The 24360-nt window shown below is 47.5% G+C and overlaps 2 protein-coding genes across 2 annotated transcripts; both read right to left on the bottom strand.

Moving 5' to 3' along the window:
* Nucleotides 1-9626: 9626 nt before the first annotated feature.
* LOC119281373 (sphinganine C4-monooxygenase 2-like) lies at nucleotides 9627-13435 on the bottom strand. Its single transcript, XM_037561893.1, has 2 exons — nucleotides 13194-13435; nucleotides 9627-10211 (listed from the first exon to the last, which is right to left on the bottom strand). The coding sequence occupies exons 1-2, from the start codon at nucleotides 13428-13430 to the stop codon at nucleotides 9627-9629; spliced, it is 822 nt and encodes a 273-aa protein (XP_037417790.1). The 5' UTR covers nucleotides 13431-13435.
* Nucleotides 13436-16553: 3118 nt separating this feature from the next.
* Nucleotides 16554-18417, bottom strand: LOC119279569 (serine/threonine-protein phosphatase 7 long form homolog). The gene is made up of 4 exons (XM_037560770.1): nucleotides 18089-18417; nucleotides 17903-18013; nucleotides 17642-17804; nucleotides 16554-16940 (listed from the first exon to the last, which is right to left on the bottom strand). The coding sequence occupies exons 1-4, from the start codon at nucleotides 18415-18417 to the stop codon at nucleotides 16554-16556; spliced, it is 990 nt and encodes a 329-aa protein (XP_037416667.1).
* Between the last annotated feature and the right edge of the window lie 5943 nt (nucleotides 18418-24360).

Genomic DNA, 24360 nt, shown 5'->3' with positions numbered 1-24360 from the left:
TCTAATCTCTTGGATAGCTTCCTTACCCTAACCACTTCTTTTGTAAGTATTACTCTCTCCTCCTCTCTCTTAACCTTGTAACTTTGTACTCCTTGGCTCTGTGTTTTAATAAAAGACTGTGAGGCTGTTGCCTTGCAGTACATAGTCAAAAAAAGGGCGTCGCGGTGGTGGCAGTGGCGGCTCCAACAGATCCCATTCGGACTTGCCTCGCTGCCAAATTTGTGGCAAGCCTGGTCATATGGCGAAGGATTGTTGGTACCTCTACGAAGAAGATGACGGTGACTCATCGCAAGATGAAGAAAAAGTTGTCGCGGCGGCCCATGGCTCCTATGAAATTGACATTAACTGGTACGTTGACGGCGGTGCTACCAACCACATCACCAACGAACTCGAGAAGGTCACCATGAAGGAGAAATATCGTGGCAAGGATCAAATTCACACGGCCAATGGTGAAGGTATGGGCATACGTCACATTGGCCATTCAATTTTTAATACCCATAGTCGTAAAATTCATCTCAAAAGAATCTTGCATGTTCCTAGTGCTCATAAAAATCTTCTCTCCGTTCATAGAATTGCCATCGAATATCATGTTTTCCTCGAGTTTCATCCTTATTTCTTTTTGATCAAGGATCAGGCAACGAACAAAGTTCACTATCGAGGTAGATGTGTTCGAGGGCTCTAGCTGTTGATTCCGGAGTTTAGAAGATTCAATAAACAAGCTTGTGGTGCTATCAAGCTTTTGTCCACACGATGGCATGATCGTTTAGGACATGCCTCTTTTTCTTTGGTTGAAAAGTTACTTAGGAAAAATAAGCTCCCGTTTGTTGATGAGCGCAATATTGGAACTATTTGTGATTCATGTCAGTGTGCTAAAAGTCATCAATTACCGTATCCCATGTCTACTAGTGTCTCCACCAAACCTTTGCAATTGATCTTTTCTGATGTGTGGGGGCCGGCTCCCTCCTCTGTTGGTAGACACACATACTATGTGAGTTTCATCGATGACTATAGCAAATTTTCATGGATCTATTTTCTCAAAAAAAGATCCGATGTGTTTCAAGTTTTTCAAAACTTTCAAGCACTCATTGAAAGAAAGTTTGACAGTAAGATTATTGTTGTCCAATCCGACTGAGGAGGGGAATACAAGAAACTTAATTCCTTCTTCCAAAACATAGGCATATCTCACCATGTATCATGCCCACACGCTCACCAACAAAATGGGTCAGCCGAATGCAAGCATAGGCACATTGTCGAGGTTGGCTTGGCCCTCCTAGCAGGAGCCTCCATGACTTTCAAGTTTTGTGATGAGGCCTTTCTTATAGCTGTCCACATTATCAACATGTTACCTAGCCGTGTCATCAACAATGAAACACCTATGGAACGTCTCCTACACACAAAACCTGATTACACCTCTCTCTGTGTCTTTGGTTGTGCGTGTTGGCCAAACCTTCGGCCTTACAACAATCACAAGCTTATGTTCAGATCAAAACGGTGTGTTTCCTTGGATATAGCACCCAACACAAAGGTGTCAAGTGCCTTGACATCTCCACTGGTAGGGTATACATCTCACACGATGTTGTTTTTGGTGACCAAATTCCCCTTTGCGGATCTTCATCCTAACGCCGGTGCACTACTCCGCAAGGAAATCTTCCTCCTACCATCTCATCTCTCTGGCTATGATCAAGGGGGGTATTACTAATTGTGATGATCATATGTTGAATAACCCTACTAATAGTCTCCATGAGCCTTGTGCTAATGCAGAAAATAGCGGTGGAAAAAATCGCAGAAAATGATGAAGAAAATGGAGCAGCAGTCCCTTATTTCATGTGTTTTGGCCCGGGGGACATATCTTCCTCGGTATCAGCTCATGTGCTGCAGTCGCACAGCAGATATCCTTCGCGATCCGTGCCTGGCAGCGAACTGTCGCGCCAGCCATGACAGGCACATGCGGGCGCGCGGTCGAGTCCGCACCAGCCATGCAGCAGAACCTGGCGGGCCGCAGCGCCTCCTCTCGCGCCCACGACTCCTCGCCCGATAGGTGGCAGGTCGGTGCTGGCTTAGGCCGCGACCAGCAAGACGCCCAACTGCGCGTATACACGCGGCGCACCACTACTCGTTAGGCGGACGCGAGGGCAGATTCACTCAGCCCAGGGCCCAGGCAATCATTGGGCCATGATGATGCGCCCAGGCCCAGATCTTCTACGGCGAAATCGTCCCTCGCGCCGCGATCCACGACCACAAAAGATCCGACCCCAACATAGCCTAGTGATGCTGCTGGTTATGGAGCCCCGCGCGGATCCTCCTAGGGATTAGGAGAGGATCAGCCCGATCCAGACCCGGGATTTTCTGTGCCGGAGCGCTCTACAGATGTTCGCGTTGCTACTCTGCGTCGAACACGACTACAACAAGGGGTAATTAAACCTATTGATTATAAACATGTTACAAAATATGGGCTGGTATGTTCAACAGGTGAACCAGGAGAACCCAATACTTTTGAAGAAGCTTTGGGTGATGCAAGTTGGAGAAAAGCAATGCATGATGAAATCATGGCACTTAAGAAAAACAGAACATGGCATTTGGTTCCCCCACAACGGGGTAAAAATCTTATTGACTGTAAGTGGGTCTTTAGGATAAAAAGGAAAGTTGATGGAACCATTGATCGTTACAAAGCTAGACTTGTTGCAAAGGGCTTTAAAACAATGGTATGGTATTAACTATGAGGACACGTCTAGTCTAGTTGTAAAGCTGTCACCATTCGTCTTATTTTGTCCATTGCTGTGTCCAGGGGATAGAGTCTACGTCAGCTAGATGTACAGAACGCGTTCCTCCATGGTGTTCTGGAAGAAGAGGTTTACATGAAACAACCACCTGGGTTTGTAAATGCACGTGCACCACTTCATGTGTGCAAGCTGGATAAGGCATTATATGGACTGAAACAAGCCCCAAGAGCATGGTATTCTCGCCTTAGTAAAAAGATGCAAGCACTTGGTTTTGTTCCTTCAAAGTCTGACACTTCGTTATTTATTTATAACAAGTCAAGTATATTCATATTTGTTCTCATATATGTTGATGATATAATTGTGACAAGCTCATCTGATGAAGCAATTACAGCACTGTTGAAGGACTTGAGTGCAGAATTTGCCCTCAAGGATCTAGGAGATCTACATTATTTTCTTGGTATTGAGGTCAAGCAACACAAGGATGGCCTTCACCTCTCTCAAGAAAAGTGTGCAACGGTCTTAGTGAAAAAGGCTGGTTTGCAAAGCTGTAAGCCTGCACCTACTCCTTTATCTAGCATAGAATAATTGTCTCTGGCTGAAGGAGAGCTTCTGAATTCAGAAAATAGTACAACATACAGAAGCCTGGTAGGTGCACTTCAGTACTTGACACTGACCAGACCAAACATTTCCTTTGTTGTTTACAAAGTATGTCAGTTCCTCCATGCACCTACTACTGTCCACATGACTGCTGCAAAACCCATAGTAAGATATGTGAAAAGTACATTGAGCATTGGCCTAAATTTCAGCAAGTCATCCTCTACACTTATTAGTGCCTTATCTGATTCAGACTGGGCAGGTTGTCTAGATGACAGACACTCAACTGGTGATTTTGCAGTATTTTTGGACCCAATTTGATATCTTGGAGTGCAAGGAAGCAAGCCACTATTTCCAGATCCAGCACAGAAGCAGAGTACAAAGCATTGTCAAATGCAACAGCAGAGATCATATGGGTGCAGTCAATTTTGAAGGAACTAGGTATGAAACACACTAGAGCTCCATGTCTATGGTGTGATAATCTAGGTGCTACCTACCTATCAGCAAATCCAATCTTTCATGCTAGAACTAAACACATTGAGATAGATTTTCACTTTGTCCGCGAAAGAGTTGCAAATAAACTCCTAGATATTCGGTTTATTCATTCTCAAGACCAACTTGCGGATGGTTTCACCAAAGCTCCACCCACAAGAAGTTTTGAAGACTTCAAGCATAATCTCAACTTGATGAAGTTGTGATTATGGGAGAGTGTCAAACAGGATATTGTTGTGTGTATAACAAGGAGATGCACATCCAACCAGGAGGATCATCAACCGTGGAGTAGTTAGTTAGCTAGGATACTTTGTAATCTTTATCTTCTCTTATCTCTAGTATTCTTTCTCTCCAAGATGTATCCCAACAACTTGTACGCGTATCCGGGCTCGCAACCCAGCTATTTAACACACAACACGTCCGGCCAGGAAGGCTAAGATGTTTACGACAAGTCGCACATCTTGATCAAACTGAGATAATGGTGATGGAATCATACCTCTTATTCTGCTATGATAGCATATACGCTGGATCAATTGTTAGAATCCACGTCGGTCGAACGTAAAATAGAATGGAAGTTTCTTCCATATGCAAGTAGTTGGTTTAGCCTGGTACAGAAAAGCCTTTCAATTTGTATCCTGCTCCTGAGAAAAGACAGAATATGAATAATTATATAACAGAGTACTATTTATTCATTTCTGTGTGGAGAAGTACTCTATTTATTCACTGACTCGAAAAATTGGACAGTATGCTTCTCGAAATTTCCCTAGGTAAAAGCAAAACTAACAAAAGCCTCTTTTTATACTTCCTTACCTGACTACAAATTCAAATGCTACATTTAAAATGTTGTTGAACCATTTCCTTTTGGCAGGGGTATGCTGAAAAAAGAGTATTTGAATGTATATTTTTTGTGAACACGTTGATCACCACTCCGAGAATGTGTTAAAAAGACCTAGATAACTAACTGTCCAGTTATTGCTGCTTGACCTCACTCACAGGCCATACAACAAGGGAAAAATGTACAAACAGTCAAACACTACTCCTTAACCACCATATTTCACTCTGCTTAAGATTTATAGTAGACATAAACTTATAACTAAGCACATATCAGTTAAGCTAATTAGAGAAGAAAAGATTGGTGAAGAACAAGAGGGAAGATTAGAGCCTGTTATTGGTAGTGGCCCAGAGTCACTCGTGGCATTATCATGTGATCATGTCTACAGAAACGCTATAATTTACTGCAAATAAATCACCCAATAATCATTTGGCTGCCCGTAGAGCTCAGCTAAGTTAACTGATAAGCACTTAAGTAGTACCAATAATGGCTACCATCCAACAACACTATTTTCAGCAAGCTGTCGTGATGGCAGTTCACAGAATAGTCCAACATAAACAAAGAAGTCGCAACCAACGTGTGAGAATCAAAAGGGGATATTGAATCGAACATGGCCGCAAAGAAATACATGACTGAACTGAAGAAATATGGAAGAAGACCACTCCACACATTAAGCAACCTATAGTAGTTAGTGCGCAAACTAAATCGCATTGAGGTGGAGATAACTCATAACCTGCAGATGAAAAGAAGAGCGCACCTGCAGCTCGGGACCCTCGATCTAACCATGGAAGGCTAGCCATATAGAGTCGAGCTTCGATGCCAAAACCCAAGGCAACCGTGGCAAGGTCCCACCTAACAACGCCCCATTTCCTCTTACTCTATCTATTTCCCATAACTTAGAAGCATAATCAAATATTTAGGTGAAACAACAATCTCTGCCCAACCATAAGTTAAAATCTAAGGAAATGATTTTATAACCAAGATTACCTAAACTAACTTTCATCACAGGGATGGAAACAAGCTAGTACTTGCCTCACTGAATCGGTGTACTATTCTCACACTATATCCTATGGTATTAGGTTAACTTCAGTTTCTATATGTCCTTACATGTGTCCTTCTATTGTTCAGTGGAAATGGCCAATATCATAATTCCTGAAAGCTAAAATTCGGTTATGTGCCGCAAAAGTTCAGAACCAACAAACTATGTTTACACAATACTATTGTGATTCGATACAGCTAGTCTTGAAAGTATATATATTAGGTCCTTCCATATGATAAGATCCACATAGTCTTGAAAATGAAAATAAAATTTCTTCTTCAGATGTTGGACCCTCTGCAAATAAAAAATTACTATTTCCAACAAGTCGAGACCAAACAATTTTCCTTCACAACAAAGACCACACGACCAAGAAAGAAAGGGGCATAAGCAATTAAGCATAAGTTTGTTTCAACAATTCAAAAGGTGCAAGATTCACTGTACACAATAATGGTGACCAAAGCCTGATCAGGTTCCTCATTTCAAGTCCTGCGGAAAATAAATGATAGCAACCGTTGCTTGATACCGGGAAGAAAAGAACTCCCCTGTGCAGCCTAAAAGAATAAACTCCATTATCAATTTCGTACTTAACAAGTTCAATATCAGACAATTTCCAATTAGTCTTGATCAAGAATGACAGACTGCAGACATGAAGGTTTGATACACCCACCAAAGGCTACTTGCTTTATAGAAATGATGTGGGTAAAACAACACTATTTTCATACAACAATTAGAGGAGATGAACAAAAGAATCTTCAATAAAAATTTGAGAATTGGATAGTAAACCAAAGATTTATAATGATATTAGTTTGTCTCACTAAACCATGTGGAATGTTGCACACATGCTCTAAAAGTGATCGTATAACTGATAACATGTTAATAAAGGTATGTCAAAAAAGCCTAATAGGTAGCTGCTGCGAACCAGTAGAAACACATATGAGAAAATGAATGTAGCCCATGTACAGACTGCAGACCCAGCTATATTGAAAAGAACAAAGATTTGCATGTACCTGGCCATGTGAATAAAGAAATAGCTCATCATCTTCTTACAAAATGCACCGATTCTTCGTACCTCAACAAGGCTGCCTGAATCTCGGATTTGTAGGACATGTATTATTTGATATCTAAGAGAGACAATGCAAACCAGATCCTCATACAAGTAAGCACCAATACTATGAGCCAAGTTGACAAAATCATTGCAGAAAGCATTCTCGTCTAGTATTGCACCATCTTCTAGCCTAATAACACAAATACAGATGTGCTAATCCACCGAAATGTAGGGAGCATGGTTACAGATTATATTTAGTTTGAATTAAAAGCTGCATTCTTACTAAATCAGGATAAATAGATAACTTGACCTCACAAGATGGAAAATTATTTCCTCAATTGATGGTACCCCCTGACTTTACCGCTGCTCCCCAAGCAACGCCCATGGACCTGACTGCCGCTCCTGTCGTGTGTGCAGGCTGATACACTAACCGCCGGCCTGCATCGCTTCATGAACAGAGCATCAAGGAATCAATATACCAGCATGGAAGAGACTCCCACACAAGAAGAAATAACTCACCCATACATTTGCTTCACACAATCCCTGCAAATCGAAGGAACACAAACAACAGAGGGAGATATGAGGAGAGGAGTGAAAAGCATTGATTGACATCAGGTCCCCCACATCCCCCGCGTCCCCCGCGTCGCCCTCCCTGGCGGCGATGGGGGAACCCAGATTGGGCGGCCTTACACCCTTCCCACCTCCCTCCCCACCTCGCCGCCACCGGAGGAACGGCCGGCGAAGCCGGCGCCGGCTCCCGGGATGGTGGCGGCGGGGCGACTTGGCTGGATCCAGCACTCCCCCCAATCTGACCGCTCCCTTTCGGTGGTGAGGGTCCGGATCTGAGGCGGCGGCCTCGCGGGTGCGGACGGCGCTCCTCCAGCGGTGGGGAGTGCTCGTCGTTGAGGTAGGCCGGTTCCCCTCGGCTGCGCGGGCAGCGAGGTCCCGGTGGGCGCAGGTCATGGCGCGGGGAGGCCCCAGGCTCCCCTCGTCAGATCAGAGGCGATCCTGGTCCGCTCGTGATGCATGACCTCCGGCCGGCCTGGATCTCCGACGTACACACGCCTACTGATGTTGTGGCTGGTTCGAAGGTGGCGGCAGGGTGCTTGGCCGGGGGAAACCCTTGGCCGCCGGTGGCGGTCACGGCGTCGATGGCGTCCCGGACGCCATTCTCTCCTTGGTGGCGGCGCCAAGGCTAAACCTCCCCTGCCTCCCCCCTTCCCCTGCGCCCGGGTGAAAACCCTAGCCCCGGTGGCTAAGCGGCGGCGGCGCCACAGCGTCGTCACCTTCTTGAAGGCGCCGACTTGGGCATGGGGATGCTGGGTGTGCATGGCGAGCTTGTCTGGTCCCTGGTGGCGGCCCGCCTGATCTACTGCATCGCAGCTCCAGGCAGTGTCTCGGGGCTGCGGTGCTTCTCTTCCGGCCGTGTCTCCGATGGGGACCTTGCCCTTCCTCACCTTGTACATGACGTGGTGGAGCGGTACTTCATCTCACTCATTGATGGCGGCGAAGTCGGTGACATGGCGCTGTGGAGGCTCGCCGCCCGATGCGCGGAGATGGACTCGCGCAGGAGGAGGTTGCTGTCTGGCGTCATGGTGACGTCGATGGCAGAGTAGCCAGACAAGGTAGAAGCCTCAATATGATCTGAAGACGGACTTGTGGAAGATGGCGGCGACGACACACGAGTGCGTCTGACCGGATTGTGCCCCAGACCCGATATGTGGCTCGGCTAGGGCTTCCGAATATGTTTCGGTTTTTGGCTTTTGATGTTAGGCTTAGGTGAGTGGTTTGGGTAGTGGCCCAGCTAGCACCCCTTCATCATTTTGAATAGGAGTAGCGGCATGTGTTGCCAAGATGGTGAATTCAGGCCATTGTTGTAATACTTTATAAGGTCCTCAAGAATAATCAATAAAGTGGCCGTATGCATTTCCCAGATGCAGAGGCCGGGGGTCATCCTCCTTTTCTAAAAAAATGAGGAGAGGAAGAGAATGAACAAAAGGGGATTTGAAGATTGTAGGAGAAACCAACCACGGGGCTCGTCATCTAGAATCGGCTTCGAGTTCGTGTGCCGAGGGCCAACGTCCCGACTGCCGCCCCATACGCCAGCCGAGCGAGCACCGGTGGCGAGGTCGCAGGAGTCATGATTAGAAGAGAGGATATGGAAGCCCCACCGTTCTTCCCCTGCTGCTCCTTGCGCCCCACGCCGGCCTCTTCCCCATCCGCAATGTGTGCGACGCCTAGAACTCGGGCCTCGCTGCTCCATCCGCCGGCCTCGCTACTCCCCCGCCGTCGGCCTCCTGGCCCTCCCCTGCTCCCCCATCGTCGACCTCCCAGCCCTCCCCTGCTCCTCCACCCCAGCGAGAAGACCCCGCCTCCCCAACCATTGGTCGTGGGTGGAGAAGGGGCTGTGGGGTGAGCCGTTGATGGAGAGGAGTAGGTGGTGGCCAGGAGGTAGGGTCCGGCATGGGACAGAGGAGAGCGCTGGCGGCGGCGGCAGGCGGATCCGGCACGGGGAAGAGGGGAGGGGTGGCAGCGGCAAGGGGGCTCGGGAGGACGCGAGTTAGGTCGCTCTCGCGCGGGGACAGGCGACGGCTAGGGTTTCTCCACGGGAGCCGTTGCGATTTACACCCCTACACGTAAAAAGACCAAAATGCCTTCGGCGGGGCACAAAATTTACAGGCGATGGCACGAGCGAGGTGTAACTATTCATAGCGATTTAAAGGCGACGTGGAGGCAACGGTTGTGACTACGAGTCTAGGAGGGTTTATATGTTCAACAGGACCGATTTGCACTAGTGGTACATACACGAGTGGCATACATTGACACATACCTAAGCTACATGTAAAACCATAGACCAGCCATAGAATGTACGTGGCGTACAACAAGCGCAACTGCGTGCGTATGCTATGCGTGATCTTTAATGATCTTGACCTGGAGCCCGCCGCCATGGCGCTCCTCCACGGTGTAGCCCGCATACGTGCCCAACAGCCGGTCCCAGATCACGAAGAAGGGCTGCGAGAAGTTGCGCCGGCCGCCGCCGAGCTGGTGGTGCACGTCGTGGTACGCCGTGTTGTTGTCACGGAAGACGGCGTGGAGCGGGTTCCACGGCACCAGCACCCCGCAGTGGTCGTCTATCCCCTTCACGGTGGCGAACATGAAGAAGGCCGCGGCGGCCCGCGGGCCCATCCCGGAGGCCAGGAAGGCGGCCGCGCCCGACAGCGTCTCCGTGAGCACGCCGTCCACCGGGTGGTTGTACTGCGCCGCGAACGCGTATGGCGCGACGACGCGGTGGTGCCACGAGTGGAACCGCCGGTACATGTACCGGCTCGAGTGCATCACCCGGTGCATGAAGTACTGCCACGCGTCCAGCACCACCATGGCCACGGCGAACCTCGCGGCCGTGTCCAGGAACGACGACGCCGCCGTCGACGGCTGGCCCCGCCCTCCGGACTTGACGTCGATGCCGCCGTCTTGCTCACCGCCTGTCAGCTGAATATATACAAGAACAGCGATTGGTAATACGTATAGTTTTACAAGAGCAGATTAATACGTATTCAACGAGCAGTAATCGCGACTAGACTACTCTACGACTACGAGAGTTCCGATCTCTAAAGACACAGTTTTCCTCTTGTCCCTGGCGGCTACAACCCGAGCCGCCGCCAGGGCCAATCTTCCAACGCCGTTTTCCGGTGGCTCCCCTCAGCCGGCGACCTCGGTCGTCGGTGGTGAGGGGGGCCGCCGGATCCACACGTGTGGATCGATTTTACTCCCTTATAGTTTAGGCTTTTAGGTTGTTCATCGTCTTTGCTTCGGTGACGACGATGGCGACTATAAATAAAGAATCTTCGGATCCTTTCTTGACGAGGCCATCGGTCCTATGGTCGGGGATGGATTTGGAAACCAGTCTGTTCAAGCAAGGATGGTGTGGCGGCGGCGACATCCTCGTGGTGGGCCTGTGTCCTCGGGCTCCGCCGTTGCGACGACGTTTGCTCCAGCGTCGACGTGGAGTTTGGGAGGTAGTTCAGGAGCGGATGCAGATTGTGGTCTGCATCGACGACATCTGGAAGACGGAATATCTACTGGGCTCGTGGTTCGTGGATGGCAGATATGGTTTCCTCCTTCGGCGTCTTAGTCGTGGTGGGGTGCTAGATCTGGAGTTCGATGGCGTGTCCGGGGTGTTGCCCCGGTCTGATTCGTTCAAAGGTAAGGGCTTCACTTTTGGTGAGCCACCTTGGAGGTCCGCAAAGTTGCTTATCAGCGATGGAGCCGCGTCGAGCTCGGATGAGGTGGTGATTCGTCATTCTTTTCTTCGGTGGCTGCTGTGGTGGTGCCGAAGGCAGTTGACGAGCGTTGGTATTAAGCTTCGAGATGTTCTGCTATCTTTCTAGTTTTGTCATGTCGGTCTTTACGTGATTTGTACTTTGTTCTTTATGATTTGAATGAGATACGTATTACCATAAAAAAAAGACTACGAGAGTTCCGTACGCAGGCGGAATGCAGAAACTCGTAAATGAGCGGCTGGTTCAGCCCATGCACGTTTGTGTCGGACCTGTCGGTCGGCGACTCGGCGAGGAATGCTGAACAGGGCCGCGTGTGCATGCATGCAGCACAAAGTGAACAGGACTTGGCACAGGTGGCTGCCAATATGGCATTCGCTGCTGCAGTTGATTCTTCATCTCCAGCATTTTGTATGAGCGCCTGTCAGGGGAGCGAGCTACTTTACTACCGTGGAGTAGTGCGAACCGTTTTTATTTCGAAAACACTAACGCCCACACGTGTGGGCGTTACTTAACTCGCCCACACGTCCGGATCGCCGTTCACTGTCTTTTGTACGAATCTTGACACGAAAAGGTGGATTTGGTGTGGCACGTAGGACGGGGCTGGTGTGTGGGCGTTGGAGATTTTGCCCACACGCCCGCACCACGCTGTTTGCCAGCTGCGTTGTGTGGGTGAACTGCTTTTCGCCCACACAACCACCACCTAGGTCATGCGCGTGTGGGCGAACTGTTTTTCGTCCACACGACACTCCTATCTTGTGGATGGCAACTGCACTTACGCGAACGTGCCAACTCGGTACACACACATGGCAACTGTGATTCTTTACTACACGGCAACTGCAGTTACGCGAACGTGGCAACTCGGTACACACACTTTAGCAATTGTGATTCTTTACTATACGGCAACTGCAGTTACGTGAACGTGGCAACTCGGTACACACACATGGCAACTGTGATTCTTTGCTACACGGCAACTGCAGTTGCGCGTACGTGGCAACCAGATAAACATACATGGACACTGTGATTGACAATACATGGCAACTATGGTTGGACCACACGTGACAACTAGGTAAACACACATGGTAACTACTGTTTTGACCATATGTGGCAAGTAGTTAATCACACACGGCAACTACGATTTGATTACACGCGACAACTATCATAAATTAGACATGTCAACTATAGTTAACCAAAACAGGTAGAGTTGCCATGCTTTTACAACTACACTTGCCATCCCAAATAACTACATCTGCCAACCAGGATGGCAACTAAATCGTCATCCCGCGGGGTACCAAACGTAGCTGTGTCAGGACGTGTGGGCATTTTTGTTTCGTGCCACACGCACGGGGTGAAGATGAGTAGTATTTGTTGGACGTGTGGCACGAAGTAGCCGCGCCCACACGTATGCGCAATTCTAATGTCCGCCCACACACAGCCCGTGTGGGCTGCCTCCTACTCACACCACACATGGTGTGTGGATGCATGTCGTATATGCCACACGTGTGGCAGTTATCAGCGTCCTTTTATTTTTGGTGTGGAATTTTGTGCGGTTTTTAATACACTGAGCTTCGGGGTATACACCGGTAGCGCACGAGATAGTATATCTCCCCGAAGGAAGAAATAATTGAGATAGTTGTACATCTCTGGAAAATGCTCAACTCACTAGTACTCCCTCCTTCACGTAAAATAGACCACATCAATTTTTTTTGAAGTGTTAATACCAGATAATTATTGACAGATTCATCATGGAAAATGTATTCATAGTCCATTTTATTTTTTGTATAAATTTGGTGAAACTTCAAGACAAAACTTTGAGAATCCATTTTGTGGGGAGGCGGGCTCTTGTCTCTTACTTACACTTCAGAAAAAGAAACCATGCACCTACAAGAAGTACATGCCTTCATTTTACCTTCATTTTCGTTGGAAAAATTAAAGAGGTGTCTTCATTTGAAATGATGTTAACTATACTTATTAGTGTAAGATTTTTCCGAAGACGGGAAACCACATATACACACACGGAACATGTCGATGATACTTCTCTTTAAAAAAAAGAGTGTGGTGGTTCTCTTTTCTTGAGCGACTAAATCATGCAAAACAAGAAGATGAAGACATGAATTCAAGGTGATGTACAAATATACACATAGTCTAGCCTAGCGTACGTATGCAATGCAGCTCAGACGCACTTGAGACTAACCTTGAGCACCGCAACTGAGATGGCAGCCTGGATGGCCTGCTGCAGGAGCACGCCCATGACCACGTCCTTCTTGGTCGCCATGTTCTTGGTCTCCTCGTCCCTCCTCGAGTGAAGCCTGTACTTGGCCAGGGCCTTGCTGCTCCCCAGCACCTCGTACATCCCGGAGTAGAGCCAGTACACGGCCACCGGCGCAAGCGTCACCAAGAGCTCCTCGCCGCCGATGGCGATGAACCCCATGGCAAAGCGCGTCCGTACGTACCACGCGACCCACAGCTAGCTTGGCTCTGTTTATACCGCGCGCTAGCCGGTCTGTGTAGCTTGCAGCCTGGCCTACGTGTGTCGTGCTAGCTAGCTAGTGCGAGTGTGCGACAGTAGTGAGAGATACCGGACTCGCCTTGCTCGCCAGGTTTATATAGGCGGCCGAGGGGCCTCAAGGAGAAGGATGACCTCCGCGCGACACCATGGGACAGAGACATGAGAAAATAGCTCGAGGAAAGGGACAGCCGTATACTGAGAACGACGTTGCCGTCTTGGTCAGAAACGAAACCCTGCAGTACGTAACGGCGATTCATGTGGGTTGTCGTGTGTTGTGTGTAGAGTGTAGACTTTCACGTACAGGATCCAAATCTTCTGATCATCTGTTGACGCGTCTTGGACCTGTTCTATATATGGTGGCGAAGCCCTGGGAGCGCAACAAGAAATTGGATTTTTTGTCGAAAGAGACCCTCTGTCCACTGGAATTGATAAAAGAGACCCCTTGCGGACGAAATTGACAAAAGAGACCCCCTCACTAGTGGCGGCAGGCGCGGCAAGCGACACGTGTCACCTGCCGCCACGCCGTGAGGCGGCGGGCCCGGCCGCCACAACAGGAGGCGGCAGCCCGGTGTATAACGGTGCGTGCACAGGCCAGCGTGTCGCGACGGAACGGGCCGCGCCAGGCGGGCCCGGCCGCCACCGGGTGAGGCGGCCGCCGCCGCTGCTGTCGCTACTCGGCCGACAAGGCCTGCTGCGCACGGGCCCAGCGGGTGGGCCACGCCGCCACTAGCTGAGGCGGCACGTCCTGTGTTGCTGCACGCGCGACAGTGCGCAGACGGTGCTGATTTCGAGGAGCGAGCTTGATGGCTGTGACTCCGACGCGCGGGAATATGGCCGCTTTTGGTTCTTTCGCCCGGGAATCCTGCCTTTGCTTCTTTTGCCTCAGCGGATGCGATGGCACTGGGAATCCGAGGCTACGCGAAACTGTTGTGCCGACACTACAGGGATCGTAAATATCCTCGCTTAATTTTCTCGCCATCATTTATCGTCTGAGCTTATAAAAGGAGGCACCGAGGCTCTCGTCCAGCCCTCCTAGAAATCGCCAGTGCGCAAAGTGTGTAACACATTTTTTCAGTCGGTATGAGTTTGCTTTGCTCGGATCAAAGCATTAGGCCGAGGAAAATGAAGAATGCAAGTTTGCCTCCTGGGGTGGCAGTCCTGCGGTGTTGGTGTGGCGATCTTTGCAAGGTGAAGGAGGTGACGGATTTTTCAGATTGGTTGGGCATGAAGTTTTTCATGTGCGCCAATTATGAGAAAGATCCTGCCGTAGCTATTTTAGAGTACGACAAGCCTCCGGTATGCTTTAACCATCACGAATAGATATTGTTGGTATTTTCATTGATTCTTTAGTAACATTCTTGTTTCTTGTTGTAGTCTCCTCCACCTCTGTGCATGTACTATCATTGGATTGACACGGAGAAGCCGGCTTGGGCAGTGACTGAGATTCGTGAAAGAAGTCGCCGTGCGTGGAATAGTTTATTTGCGGAAGAGCGACGCGGAAAGGCGGAAGCTGAGGAGAAAGCAGAGCAAGAGAGAGAGTTAAAAGAATACTATACGGAGCAACACCGTTTTTTTGAGGAAATGGGAAAGAAAAACAGGGAAGAGGCTCGTCGCATGGAGGAGCAGGAACGACAGCGAAAGGAGGCTCGTGAGGCAGAGAGGCAGAGAAAGAAAGAAAGGGCTCGTCAGGCCAAGACAACAGAAGAAGCTGGCGATGGAAAAGGAAAATATCCACGCTGGACTCAGTAGATTCCTGTGGTAGTATTTAAAATTCCGCAATCATTTGTATCTTTATTTCTGCACTTTAATGTAGCTTTATTTCAGGAGTTAAATGTAGGTATATTCCTACAATGTATCTTATTTTCAGTTGTGCCGTGTCGTAATGGAAAAATATATAGTTTAAGAATAAAGTAGTGGCATTTTCTTTCCCTCCACTAATATCGAACATCGTGCAACAACTACAAAATAAAATTAAGATAGAACATAATGCCCTACAATAACAGAGTACAAACTAATAATGCAAGTACATCCGAATTAAACGGTAGAACTGGAATAAAACTACATGAAGGCATCATCGTCATCCTCCATCGATGCAGAACTCTTGCCCTTCGAGGATGTAGAACTCTTACCCTTGGACGATGCAGAACTCTTGCTTTTCGAGGATGCAGTACTCTTGCCCTTAGACGATGCAGAACTCTTGCCCTTTGATGATGCAGCACCCAGAAGCGGCGGCATGAAGATATCATCTTCATCCTCGCTCTCCTCAGTCCATAAAAATGGATGCTTTTCTGCAGTCCTTCTGAAAGTTTCACTCTTCGGCTCCACTACATTCTTCCACCTTGCACGCAACCTAAAAAGTTCTTTACGTACCTCCTCATAGGTCCTTTCAGGCCACCCAGACCTACGTAATTGGTGAGCCAACTCATTCATTATGGTGTCACTACCGGTGAGTTCGTCCCATGGAACTATCCTATTGTCCATCCTGAAATCGGTAGCTAGCCTCAGAAGAGTCCTGCTCATCCCAGGGTGAAAACTACGATCGAAAGGATAATGGGACATCTCGACTACACTACACTCGAATGCTTATCCACCTCCGTCTGAAGGGGGTTTTATAGGTAGAGAGGAGAAAATGGCGGGAAAGAACGAGTGCAGTATGGCGGGAAAGGGTTGGCGGGAACATATGGCGGGAAACGAGTGGCGGGAAGATATGGCGGGAAGGGGGTGGCGGGAAACGGGTGGCGGAACATATGGAGGGAAAGCGTTGGCGGGAAAATATTGAGGGGAAAGCGTTGCCTGAAAATATTTTTTTTCAATGTCTAAGACGGGCAATGGTTGCACAGTATTCATCAGCCAAAATATTAAAAAAAAAATCATTTCGGCCTAACATAAGCAAAAGAGTGGAGCGGGATAGTATGGCGGGAGATATAGGCGGGAAAAATTGTTCCTGACTGGTGCATTTTTATTTCAGCAAACATAGATGTTCAAATCGAAAAGTCTGATACACACATATATAGATACAATGGGTCGCGCACGTGCATAGATGAATCACCCTACTTTACGACGACCACCTGGCCTTTCCTTACGACCGGAAGGCGACAAGCGATTAGGTGGCCGGGTCACACGAAGACCGTGGCCGTACTCCAATTCGGCTTCATGTGTCTGCGGGTCCTGCGTAGGTGGTGGAGTCGCGAATCCTTGTTGCGAACCTGAAGCGTAATTGTAGGCGTATGGTTGTGACTCCGGGGGGATAAAAGATGGGCCAATAACATCCCCTCCGAAGAACTCTGTAACTAATGATGTAACCGTGTCGCCAAGATCATGTGATGCTCCCCGGAGGCCTGTGTTGACGCCATGATCATGTGATGCTCCCCGGAGGCCTGTGTTGACGCCGCGTTGGGTGTTCTCATCGCCCCAATTAACATCAGGTGTGTCCTGCACATAGAAACATTTTAAACAAATTGTTAGAGGATAATATATGATATCATTGTAAATGCATTGAAATGTAAACATGACTACCTGAGCATATCCCTCTCCTATACTGTCTGGCCATTGTACTTGGTGCTGGTTTAAATCTGGTACACGAGTCTTCTCGGGCATGGGGATCCCTCGCGTGGAGAGAAACGGCTGAGATCCCTCACCTTGGGTGTATGCATCATATCCTGTGTACGCATATGGGTTAGGGGAAAGAAACTTCTCGGGCATCGAATCCAAGCCCGTGCCATGGTCCTGAGATGTCTGCCCCTGACGAAGCTGCATCGAAGAAGAGCGATGCAGTGGCAGAGATGAGTCATGTCGTGGCAATGTCGTTCTAGTACTCGGACCCTCCCCCCATTGCTCATGGCTCGTACGCGCCTCGCTCGGTCTGGACGACGGTGCCGCACTCGGTCTGGCTGACCTCGCTACCAGCATGTATGCTCCAGTGGCAACGTCGTCGCCTCTACCGCATCTGAACTTCTTTGCCACGAATTGTTGCAAAAGTTTCTGGAATGTCTTGCGATATGGGCCCTGGGCTGGCATGCTATCCGTAGCCATCTGCCCTACTTCGTTGACATTTTCAAGCTGAACAATATTTGGATGTTATTTAGTTCAAATGATTATGAAATGATGGACCTAAAAAAGTTACAAGTGATTACCAGGTGGTCACGATAGTAAGCTGCATGCAGCTCAACATGTCTCTGCGCCTGCTCCTCTTGTGTGAGATGTGTTGGTATAGTAGCTGGCTGACTGGCCAGGCTAGCACGTGTGTTCATGCAGTACCACTGCTTGTACGCTTGATCTGTACTTCCATCGTACGGCCTGCAAAATTAAATAATTACATAAACCGTTATGATGAAAGCAAAGCATCTTCACGCATCGTATAATCATTGTAAAAAAATAATGTACATAAAATATACCTAAGTTGACGCACTATATCTGCTAGCGCTTCATTTGTCCACTTGTGTACCCATTCACTATTCTCTTCCCTCCAATCGTATAAACTCCAACCCCTGCCCATATTGGTTAGCCTGCAAATTATGTAACAAAGTGTGAGTTTAGTAAATTAAAAATGACACTAACTATTTAGGGATGTCACATCTTACTTATGTGTTTCCTCGTCGATACGTCTGGGAAAAGGTGGTGGAATTTCTTGATAGAGACCGAACTGTCTCATTACACGCTCTGGGTTGTAAGGTTCAATACACCACAGGAACAATAAGTTGCAGTGAGTCAGCCAGAATGCACTATCGGTCAACATGCCTGGTGTGAAGTGTCGAGCATCAAAGACCATTTTTAGCTGGTCCTGAGTCCACGGGTTCCATGTGACTTCTGCCTCATCAAGTATCTCAAACTGCTGGTGGTACATAGGGTAACAATTTTTCGCAATATCTGGAGACCAACGTTTCCGTGCCTTTGTCCACCTGGTGGCCATAGTTGCGCTAGCACCCTTGCCAAAGTCATATGGGTATATGGGTTGTACTATACGAGGTCGTCCTACAGGGAGGTATTCCCAGGACCACAACTGTAGAAACTCATAGGCGACACAAAGTAATGGAGCTTTTTGTGCGAAAGAGGTTTTTTGCGTGGCATCACACAAGCCTTTGTATGTATGAGATAGCATGGCAGAACCGAAGCTGTATTTTGGCTGCTCGGGTAAAGGTTCATCTACCATATTCTCTGCAATGTAGATGAGACCAGGGACAACAGCGTCCCCATGTAAATTTGGAAATAGATTCCCGAGGAGCCACAACAAATATGCAAACATATGTCTTTTTCTCGTCTCCTCATTGGCGAAGCTAGATAAATTAAGAAAGTTATCACGAAGCCAGACGAGTGGGATGCCCCGAGGGTTACCAGAACGTTGTGATTCTGGCATTTCCATCCCAAGACGGGCTGCTATATCTAATGCTCAAGATGGAGACACTCGTGGAGAGACTACCGGCTCACCTCTAATTGGTAGAGCAGTGATCATAGAAACATCTTTCAGTGTAGGTGCAAGCTCCCCAAAACGAAAGTGAAAGGTGTGGGTTTCAGGTCTCCACCGGTCAACGAGGGATGTCAAAAGGGATGGGTCCGAACATACTTGGTCGTCGCATGATGTGAGCCTAGCAAAACCTTGTAGTCCATAAGCGTCAAGGTGAGCAAGGAAATGATTGTGTATTGGCCATGTTTTCTTTATGGTTCGAAGTCTGAAAGGCCGATAATCATGCTTAGTATTTGGTTTCAAAAATAGGTGGCAACGGTGCCCGGCGTCATGGGGCCCCTGCAAAAGCACTGGCACTTCACCCATAACCTACACACAAACATACAAATATAAATTACGAGGAAGACAGAAATACAAATGCAAATCTAAATTAACTTAAAAAATACAAAGAGATACAATTTACATTAATTATCTGAAGTTAACATCAGGAGTACAATAATACAAAGAGAATCAATTTAAATTCAATATAAGTACACATAACGAGTAGAAATATAAGACATGGCGAGTACATATATATCAACATCATGCGTTGTTGTTGGCTCGATACGGGCAGTCTTTGCGTGAATGTCCAGGACACCTACAAACGCGGCATCGCCTTGGTTCTCCCATCTGGCTATGGTCCATGTCATTGCGATGACGCCTAGACTGACGTTGTCCCTTTGCGGTTCTCATCAAGTCGGTGTTCGGAACCCATTTCGGCCCATCTGGCCACAACATTTTGTAGTTCATATCAATGCCCCAAGCCCAGAACTCACCGTTCCAAGTGTTGTACATATTGTACATGTTGAAGTACGGCGATATGTATGGCTCGACGCTGATTTTTTGAATAGCAGCCGCCCGGAGCACATGACTGCAAGGGTAGCCCTCAAGCTTGGGCTTGTTACAAGTGCACTCACAGGAGGTTGAGCTAAGGGTGACAGCTTGCTTTTTTTGATCCTCTGTGGTGACCCTTAACGTACTTGGCTCGCACATTGACCTCCCACTTATTCCTAAGTGCGTCCACTTTTCTGCAGCCATGACTTTGGGACTTCTTTGCTTTCTCGTCCAGATGTCTTTGCATCTTCTAGGACCATGGCTTGTTCAATTCAACTTGTGCTTTGGCGACGGTGACCCTGTCTGCAAAGTATGACAGGATCCGGTTCCAAGTTTCTTCAATTAGGGCTGTGATAGGCAGTGTTCGCACCCCTTTAAGAACACCATTGTACACCTCTGACATGTTGCTGCTCATTATTCCATACCGAGCCCCGGTGTCGTGAGCCTGCGCCCACTTCTCCAAATGAGGGCAATTCTCGGTGATCCACTGGCTCAAATTTATGGCTGTCCTACGACCCCTCCGGTCTCCTCTCTGCGGCAAGGCCGTGCGGTCGATCTCACCATTGATACCTGCCCATATCGCATTCATTTTGGCTTCAGTTTTTTGCATGCACATCCTCTTGAATAACTTGAACCAATCCTTGTTTTTGAATTTGGAGTAAAAGTTTGCTGCCAAATGCCTCATGCACCACCTTCCCTCTAGATCGGGCCAGCCCCACTCTTCTTCCGACGCCTTAATTATTTCAAGAGCGCTTAATAATCCAGTGTTGCGATCAGAAATGATGCAAACACCTTTACGCTCTTTCACGACACCAATCTTCACGCAGCTCAGGAACCACAACCAGCTATCTTTGCTCTCGGTCTCGACCAATGCATATGCAATAAGAAGAAGTTGATTATTTGCATCCGCTGCAATCGCCACCAATAGTGTGCCCTTGTACTTTCCAGTGAGAAAGGTACCATCAACAGATAATACCGGGCGACAGTGCCTGAAGGCTTGTATAGTCTGGGCGAATGCCCAGAATAAGCGGTCCAGGATTAGCTCACCCGGATTCATTGGGTTTGGACGTTCTCTCCGCCAAACTTGAGTCCCCCTATTAGCACTTGCTATTTGATGAAGCATTCTAGGGGCATAAGAATATGCCTCCTCATAGGTACCATACAAGTTCTTGAATATATTTTCCTTCGCACGCCTAGCCTTGCTGTAGCTAACAGGAAATCTAATTAGATCCTCTGTATCTTTTTGCAGAGCCCTAACACTAATGTTGAGACTTCCCTGCACAATTGTTTCCATCGTCTGTGCCACAAATTTTGCTGTCACATTGCAGTGATCTGAAAGAGTCCCATTTGCTCACAGGTATGCTCCACTATTTTTGTGATATGCCATGACTGACATACCCCAGGCTTCGGTCTAGCGAGAACTCTTCCGCGGCAACCTTTCGCGGTGTGGATGCATATGACCTTCAACTCTTTTTTATCAGACTGCTTCACTCTATGCTGGCGGTGGATGCCGATTGCATAGCTACCCATTTCCTGGTAAGCAGACTTCTTATCTGGGAAAACTTGCCCAACCTCCAGGCTTCCCGCTCCTAGGCCAGAAGCAGAGTGAAATTAGTTGGTGATGCTCATATCCTGTAAAAACCCAGGTTGCAGTGCCGCCGGGACCGCCCTCTGAGGAGGAACATCTTCTTCTCCGCTTGACTCCGAAGACGCAGAAGAATGATGATCATCATCTAGCGCCTCTGGCAATCCCTCCACGTGTTCGCTCATGTCAACGGCCACCGACCAATATCCTGTATCATACACAGGCTGGCCGCCCGTCGGTTCCGATGGGCCGATGCTAGGGGCTGATGTGATGGCCAACTCGACCTCACCACCCCTGCTACTGCATCCGGCAACATCAGTGACTGAAATGAACTCCACATACACCATCGGCTGACCATACATTGAGTTATTGGGATTGCTTGCAAACCTCATCTACGACCCCCACGACCGATCACCTGTGACAGGCCGTAAACCCCAACGGGCAACTGTCCCATCATTTCCTCCGTCAACGACGAAGGCCTCCATTGTCATTTTTTTTCCTGCATCACTGGGCCAAACACCGGTCGGATGCACCTTCTAACAGCTGCGTAACCCACGTTGACCATGTCTCTCACCACTACTGTAGTCGACTCGCAGAAGGACACATCCACCCCGCATGGACCGTCGCGTAAGACGTTCCCATAGTACACTACTAAATTTTCCATAGTACCTAACCAACATACATGTTTACATTTCAAATAATTAGTAACTGAACATTTAGTAACGATGACAACACTTACATATCTTATGACTAAAATAATAACCGTATTTTCGTTATAAATATTCGGTTTGTTTTTAGAATCATTTGCTTAGACTTTAAGGGGTTGTTTGGTTAACGGGTATTTAAAGATCTATTTTTCTCAAACTTGTCTACGAGCGTAACAAACTAAAACTCTGTTTGCTTTTCTCTAACTACCCCAAAAATATCCTAAAATAGTTCTCGTAACATGCAAAAACTTAGCTTCTGGAAAAACGACTATTAGTAAAATATGGTTTTCTACATAATTTCCTTACAACAGGTTATGACAAAACTGAGGGTAAGTACTCGCTATCCAAACAACCACTAAACATAATATTACGATAATAACATTTAAATATCATATGAGTAAAATATCTAATTTCTTCCGGCATGATATAATGTTTTTCATATCATACGATAAAATTCATTTATTTACAAATAATAATATTTGCAGCGGCATGACAGTACATCAATATAAAAAATATTAACAAAATTACGGCGTCATTTTATACCTTAGGTCCAATATGGATGTGCTTGCAAATGCAATTAAGCGTCCAAATAGTTCGAATAAATATCTGTCACCAGTAATATATGAACAGAGTCAACCTATTATCACATGAACATCAATATTATACACGGATTTTTCTTTCTGCTATCAAAAGTATGAAAATAGCACTTGCATGTATGTGGTCATCATCTCAAAAGGGATAGCGAAGATGGTAACACAATTTCTTCAATCACGTCATCTCCTCCTTGTTTGCTACTAAGATGAATTATTTTACCTAATTACATATATCATTAAGTACATTACCACCTAATCTTAACATATAAAATTTAGATTATTGTGACATAACAAAGTAGACCTACGATTTCCTAACCATAGACTTATTAATAAACATACCACATGAAATATCATACCACATGCAATGAACAATTACAGTGTAATTTTTTCTTAATTACCGTATTAAGAGCTTCTCGCATGTCAATACAAATGTATGCAACTAACATTGATACAACATCTTCAACCTACTCTTATCAAAAAAATAGTTTAAATGTTGTATCCGTCGTTTGAATTTTTTCCGAACCTCTAAGCACTAACATCACATAGCTAATGACGAGCTAAATGACTAACTAATTACCACCGTGCATAACAAAAAAATCCATGTATTGCAAAGCTCATACCTTGATCTCCCCCTTCGTACTTCACTTAGCACGGCAAATCCTACTCCAGAAACTCCAAATGACTCCTCCAAGTGCTAAAATAATGCCTAAAACAACATAGAGTACACACTTAGGAACTAATCAAACAGAACAAAAACATCATGCATGCAAACAAAACCAACAAAAATGGATAGATCTTACCTTAATCTATCTTTTCTTCAACTTCACCATCTTCGAAAACCAACTCTAAATCGGCCAAAATCACGAGTGAAAGTAGCTACCAAGTATTTCCTTCTGTGTATTCTTGTAGACTTAGACAGAGTAGAGAGGCAATGAAGGCAAGGAGAGATATTCGAGAGAGTGTATGCGCAGCCGCGGTTGTGCGTATATAAAGAGGAGGAGCACTGTATTGTCGGTAGAACGAGGTACACTCAGCTACCGCAGCCTCGGATTCCAGCATTGCGGTGTCTCATCACACGCAGCAACTACACCGCTCTCGGGTGTCGGCAAGAAGCGGAAATCACGCAGGTTGCGGGAATCAGATTCCAATTTACAAAGCATCTGTGGAAATCACGCGCTGCAGCAGGCCGTCCAAATTAGCGCCGTCAGGTCGCTGTCATAAAAATCAGCGCCGTAGAAATCAGCGCCGTCAGGGGCTGTCGGGCCGCATGCGCGCTGCCGCCTCACCCGGTGGCGGCCAGGCCCGCGCCTCGCGTCCCGTGAAGATGCTGTTGTCGGCCTGGGCGCGGCATGGGCAGCAGTGGCCGCCTCAGCCAGTGGCGGTGTGGCCCACCTGGCCTCACCCGTTACGTCGCGACTGCTGCACTGTGCCGAATCTGTTATACCGCGCGCGGCCGCCTCCTGTCGTGGCGGCCGGGCCCGCCGCCTCCTGGTGTGGCGGCAGGTGACACGTGTCACCTGCCACGCCTGCCGCCACTAGTGAGGGGATCTTTTTTGACAATTTTATCCGTAGGTAGTCTTTTTTGTCAATAGCGTTCGGCAGGGGGTCCTTTTGAACAAAAAATCCAAAAAATTGTCCACTTAACAAGGCGCAGGTCGATTACTCCAAGAGTTGGCCAAGCTTAATTTGATTG

Source organism: Triticum dicoccoides, chromosome 3B (assembly GCF_002162155.2).
Source record: "Triticum dicoccoides isolate Atlit2015 ecotype Zavitan chromosome 3B, WEW_v2.0, whole genome shotgun sequence".
Classification (NCBI taxonomy): domain Eukaryota; kingdom Viridiplantae; phylum Streptophyta; class Magnoliopsida; order Poales; family Poaceae; genus Triticum; species Triticum dicoccoides.
The sequence above is the reverse complement of the archived record's forward strand: the minus strand, read 5'-3'. Positions and strand labels throughout refer to the sequence as shown.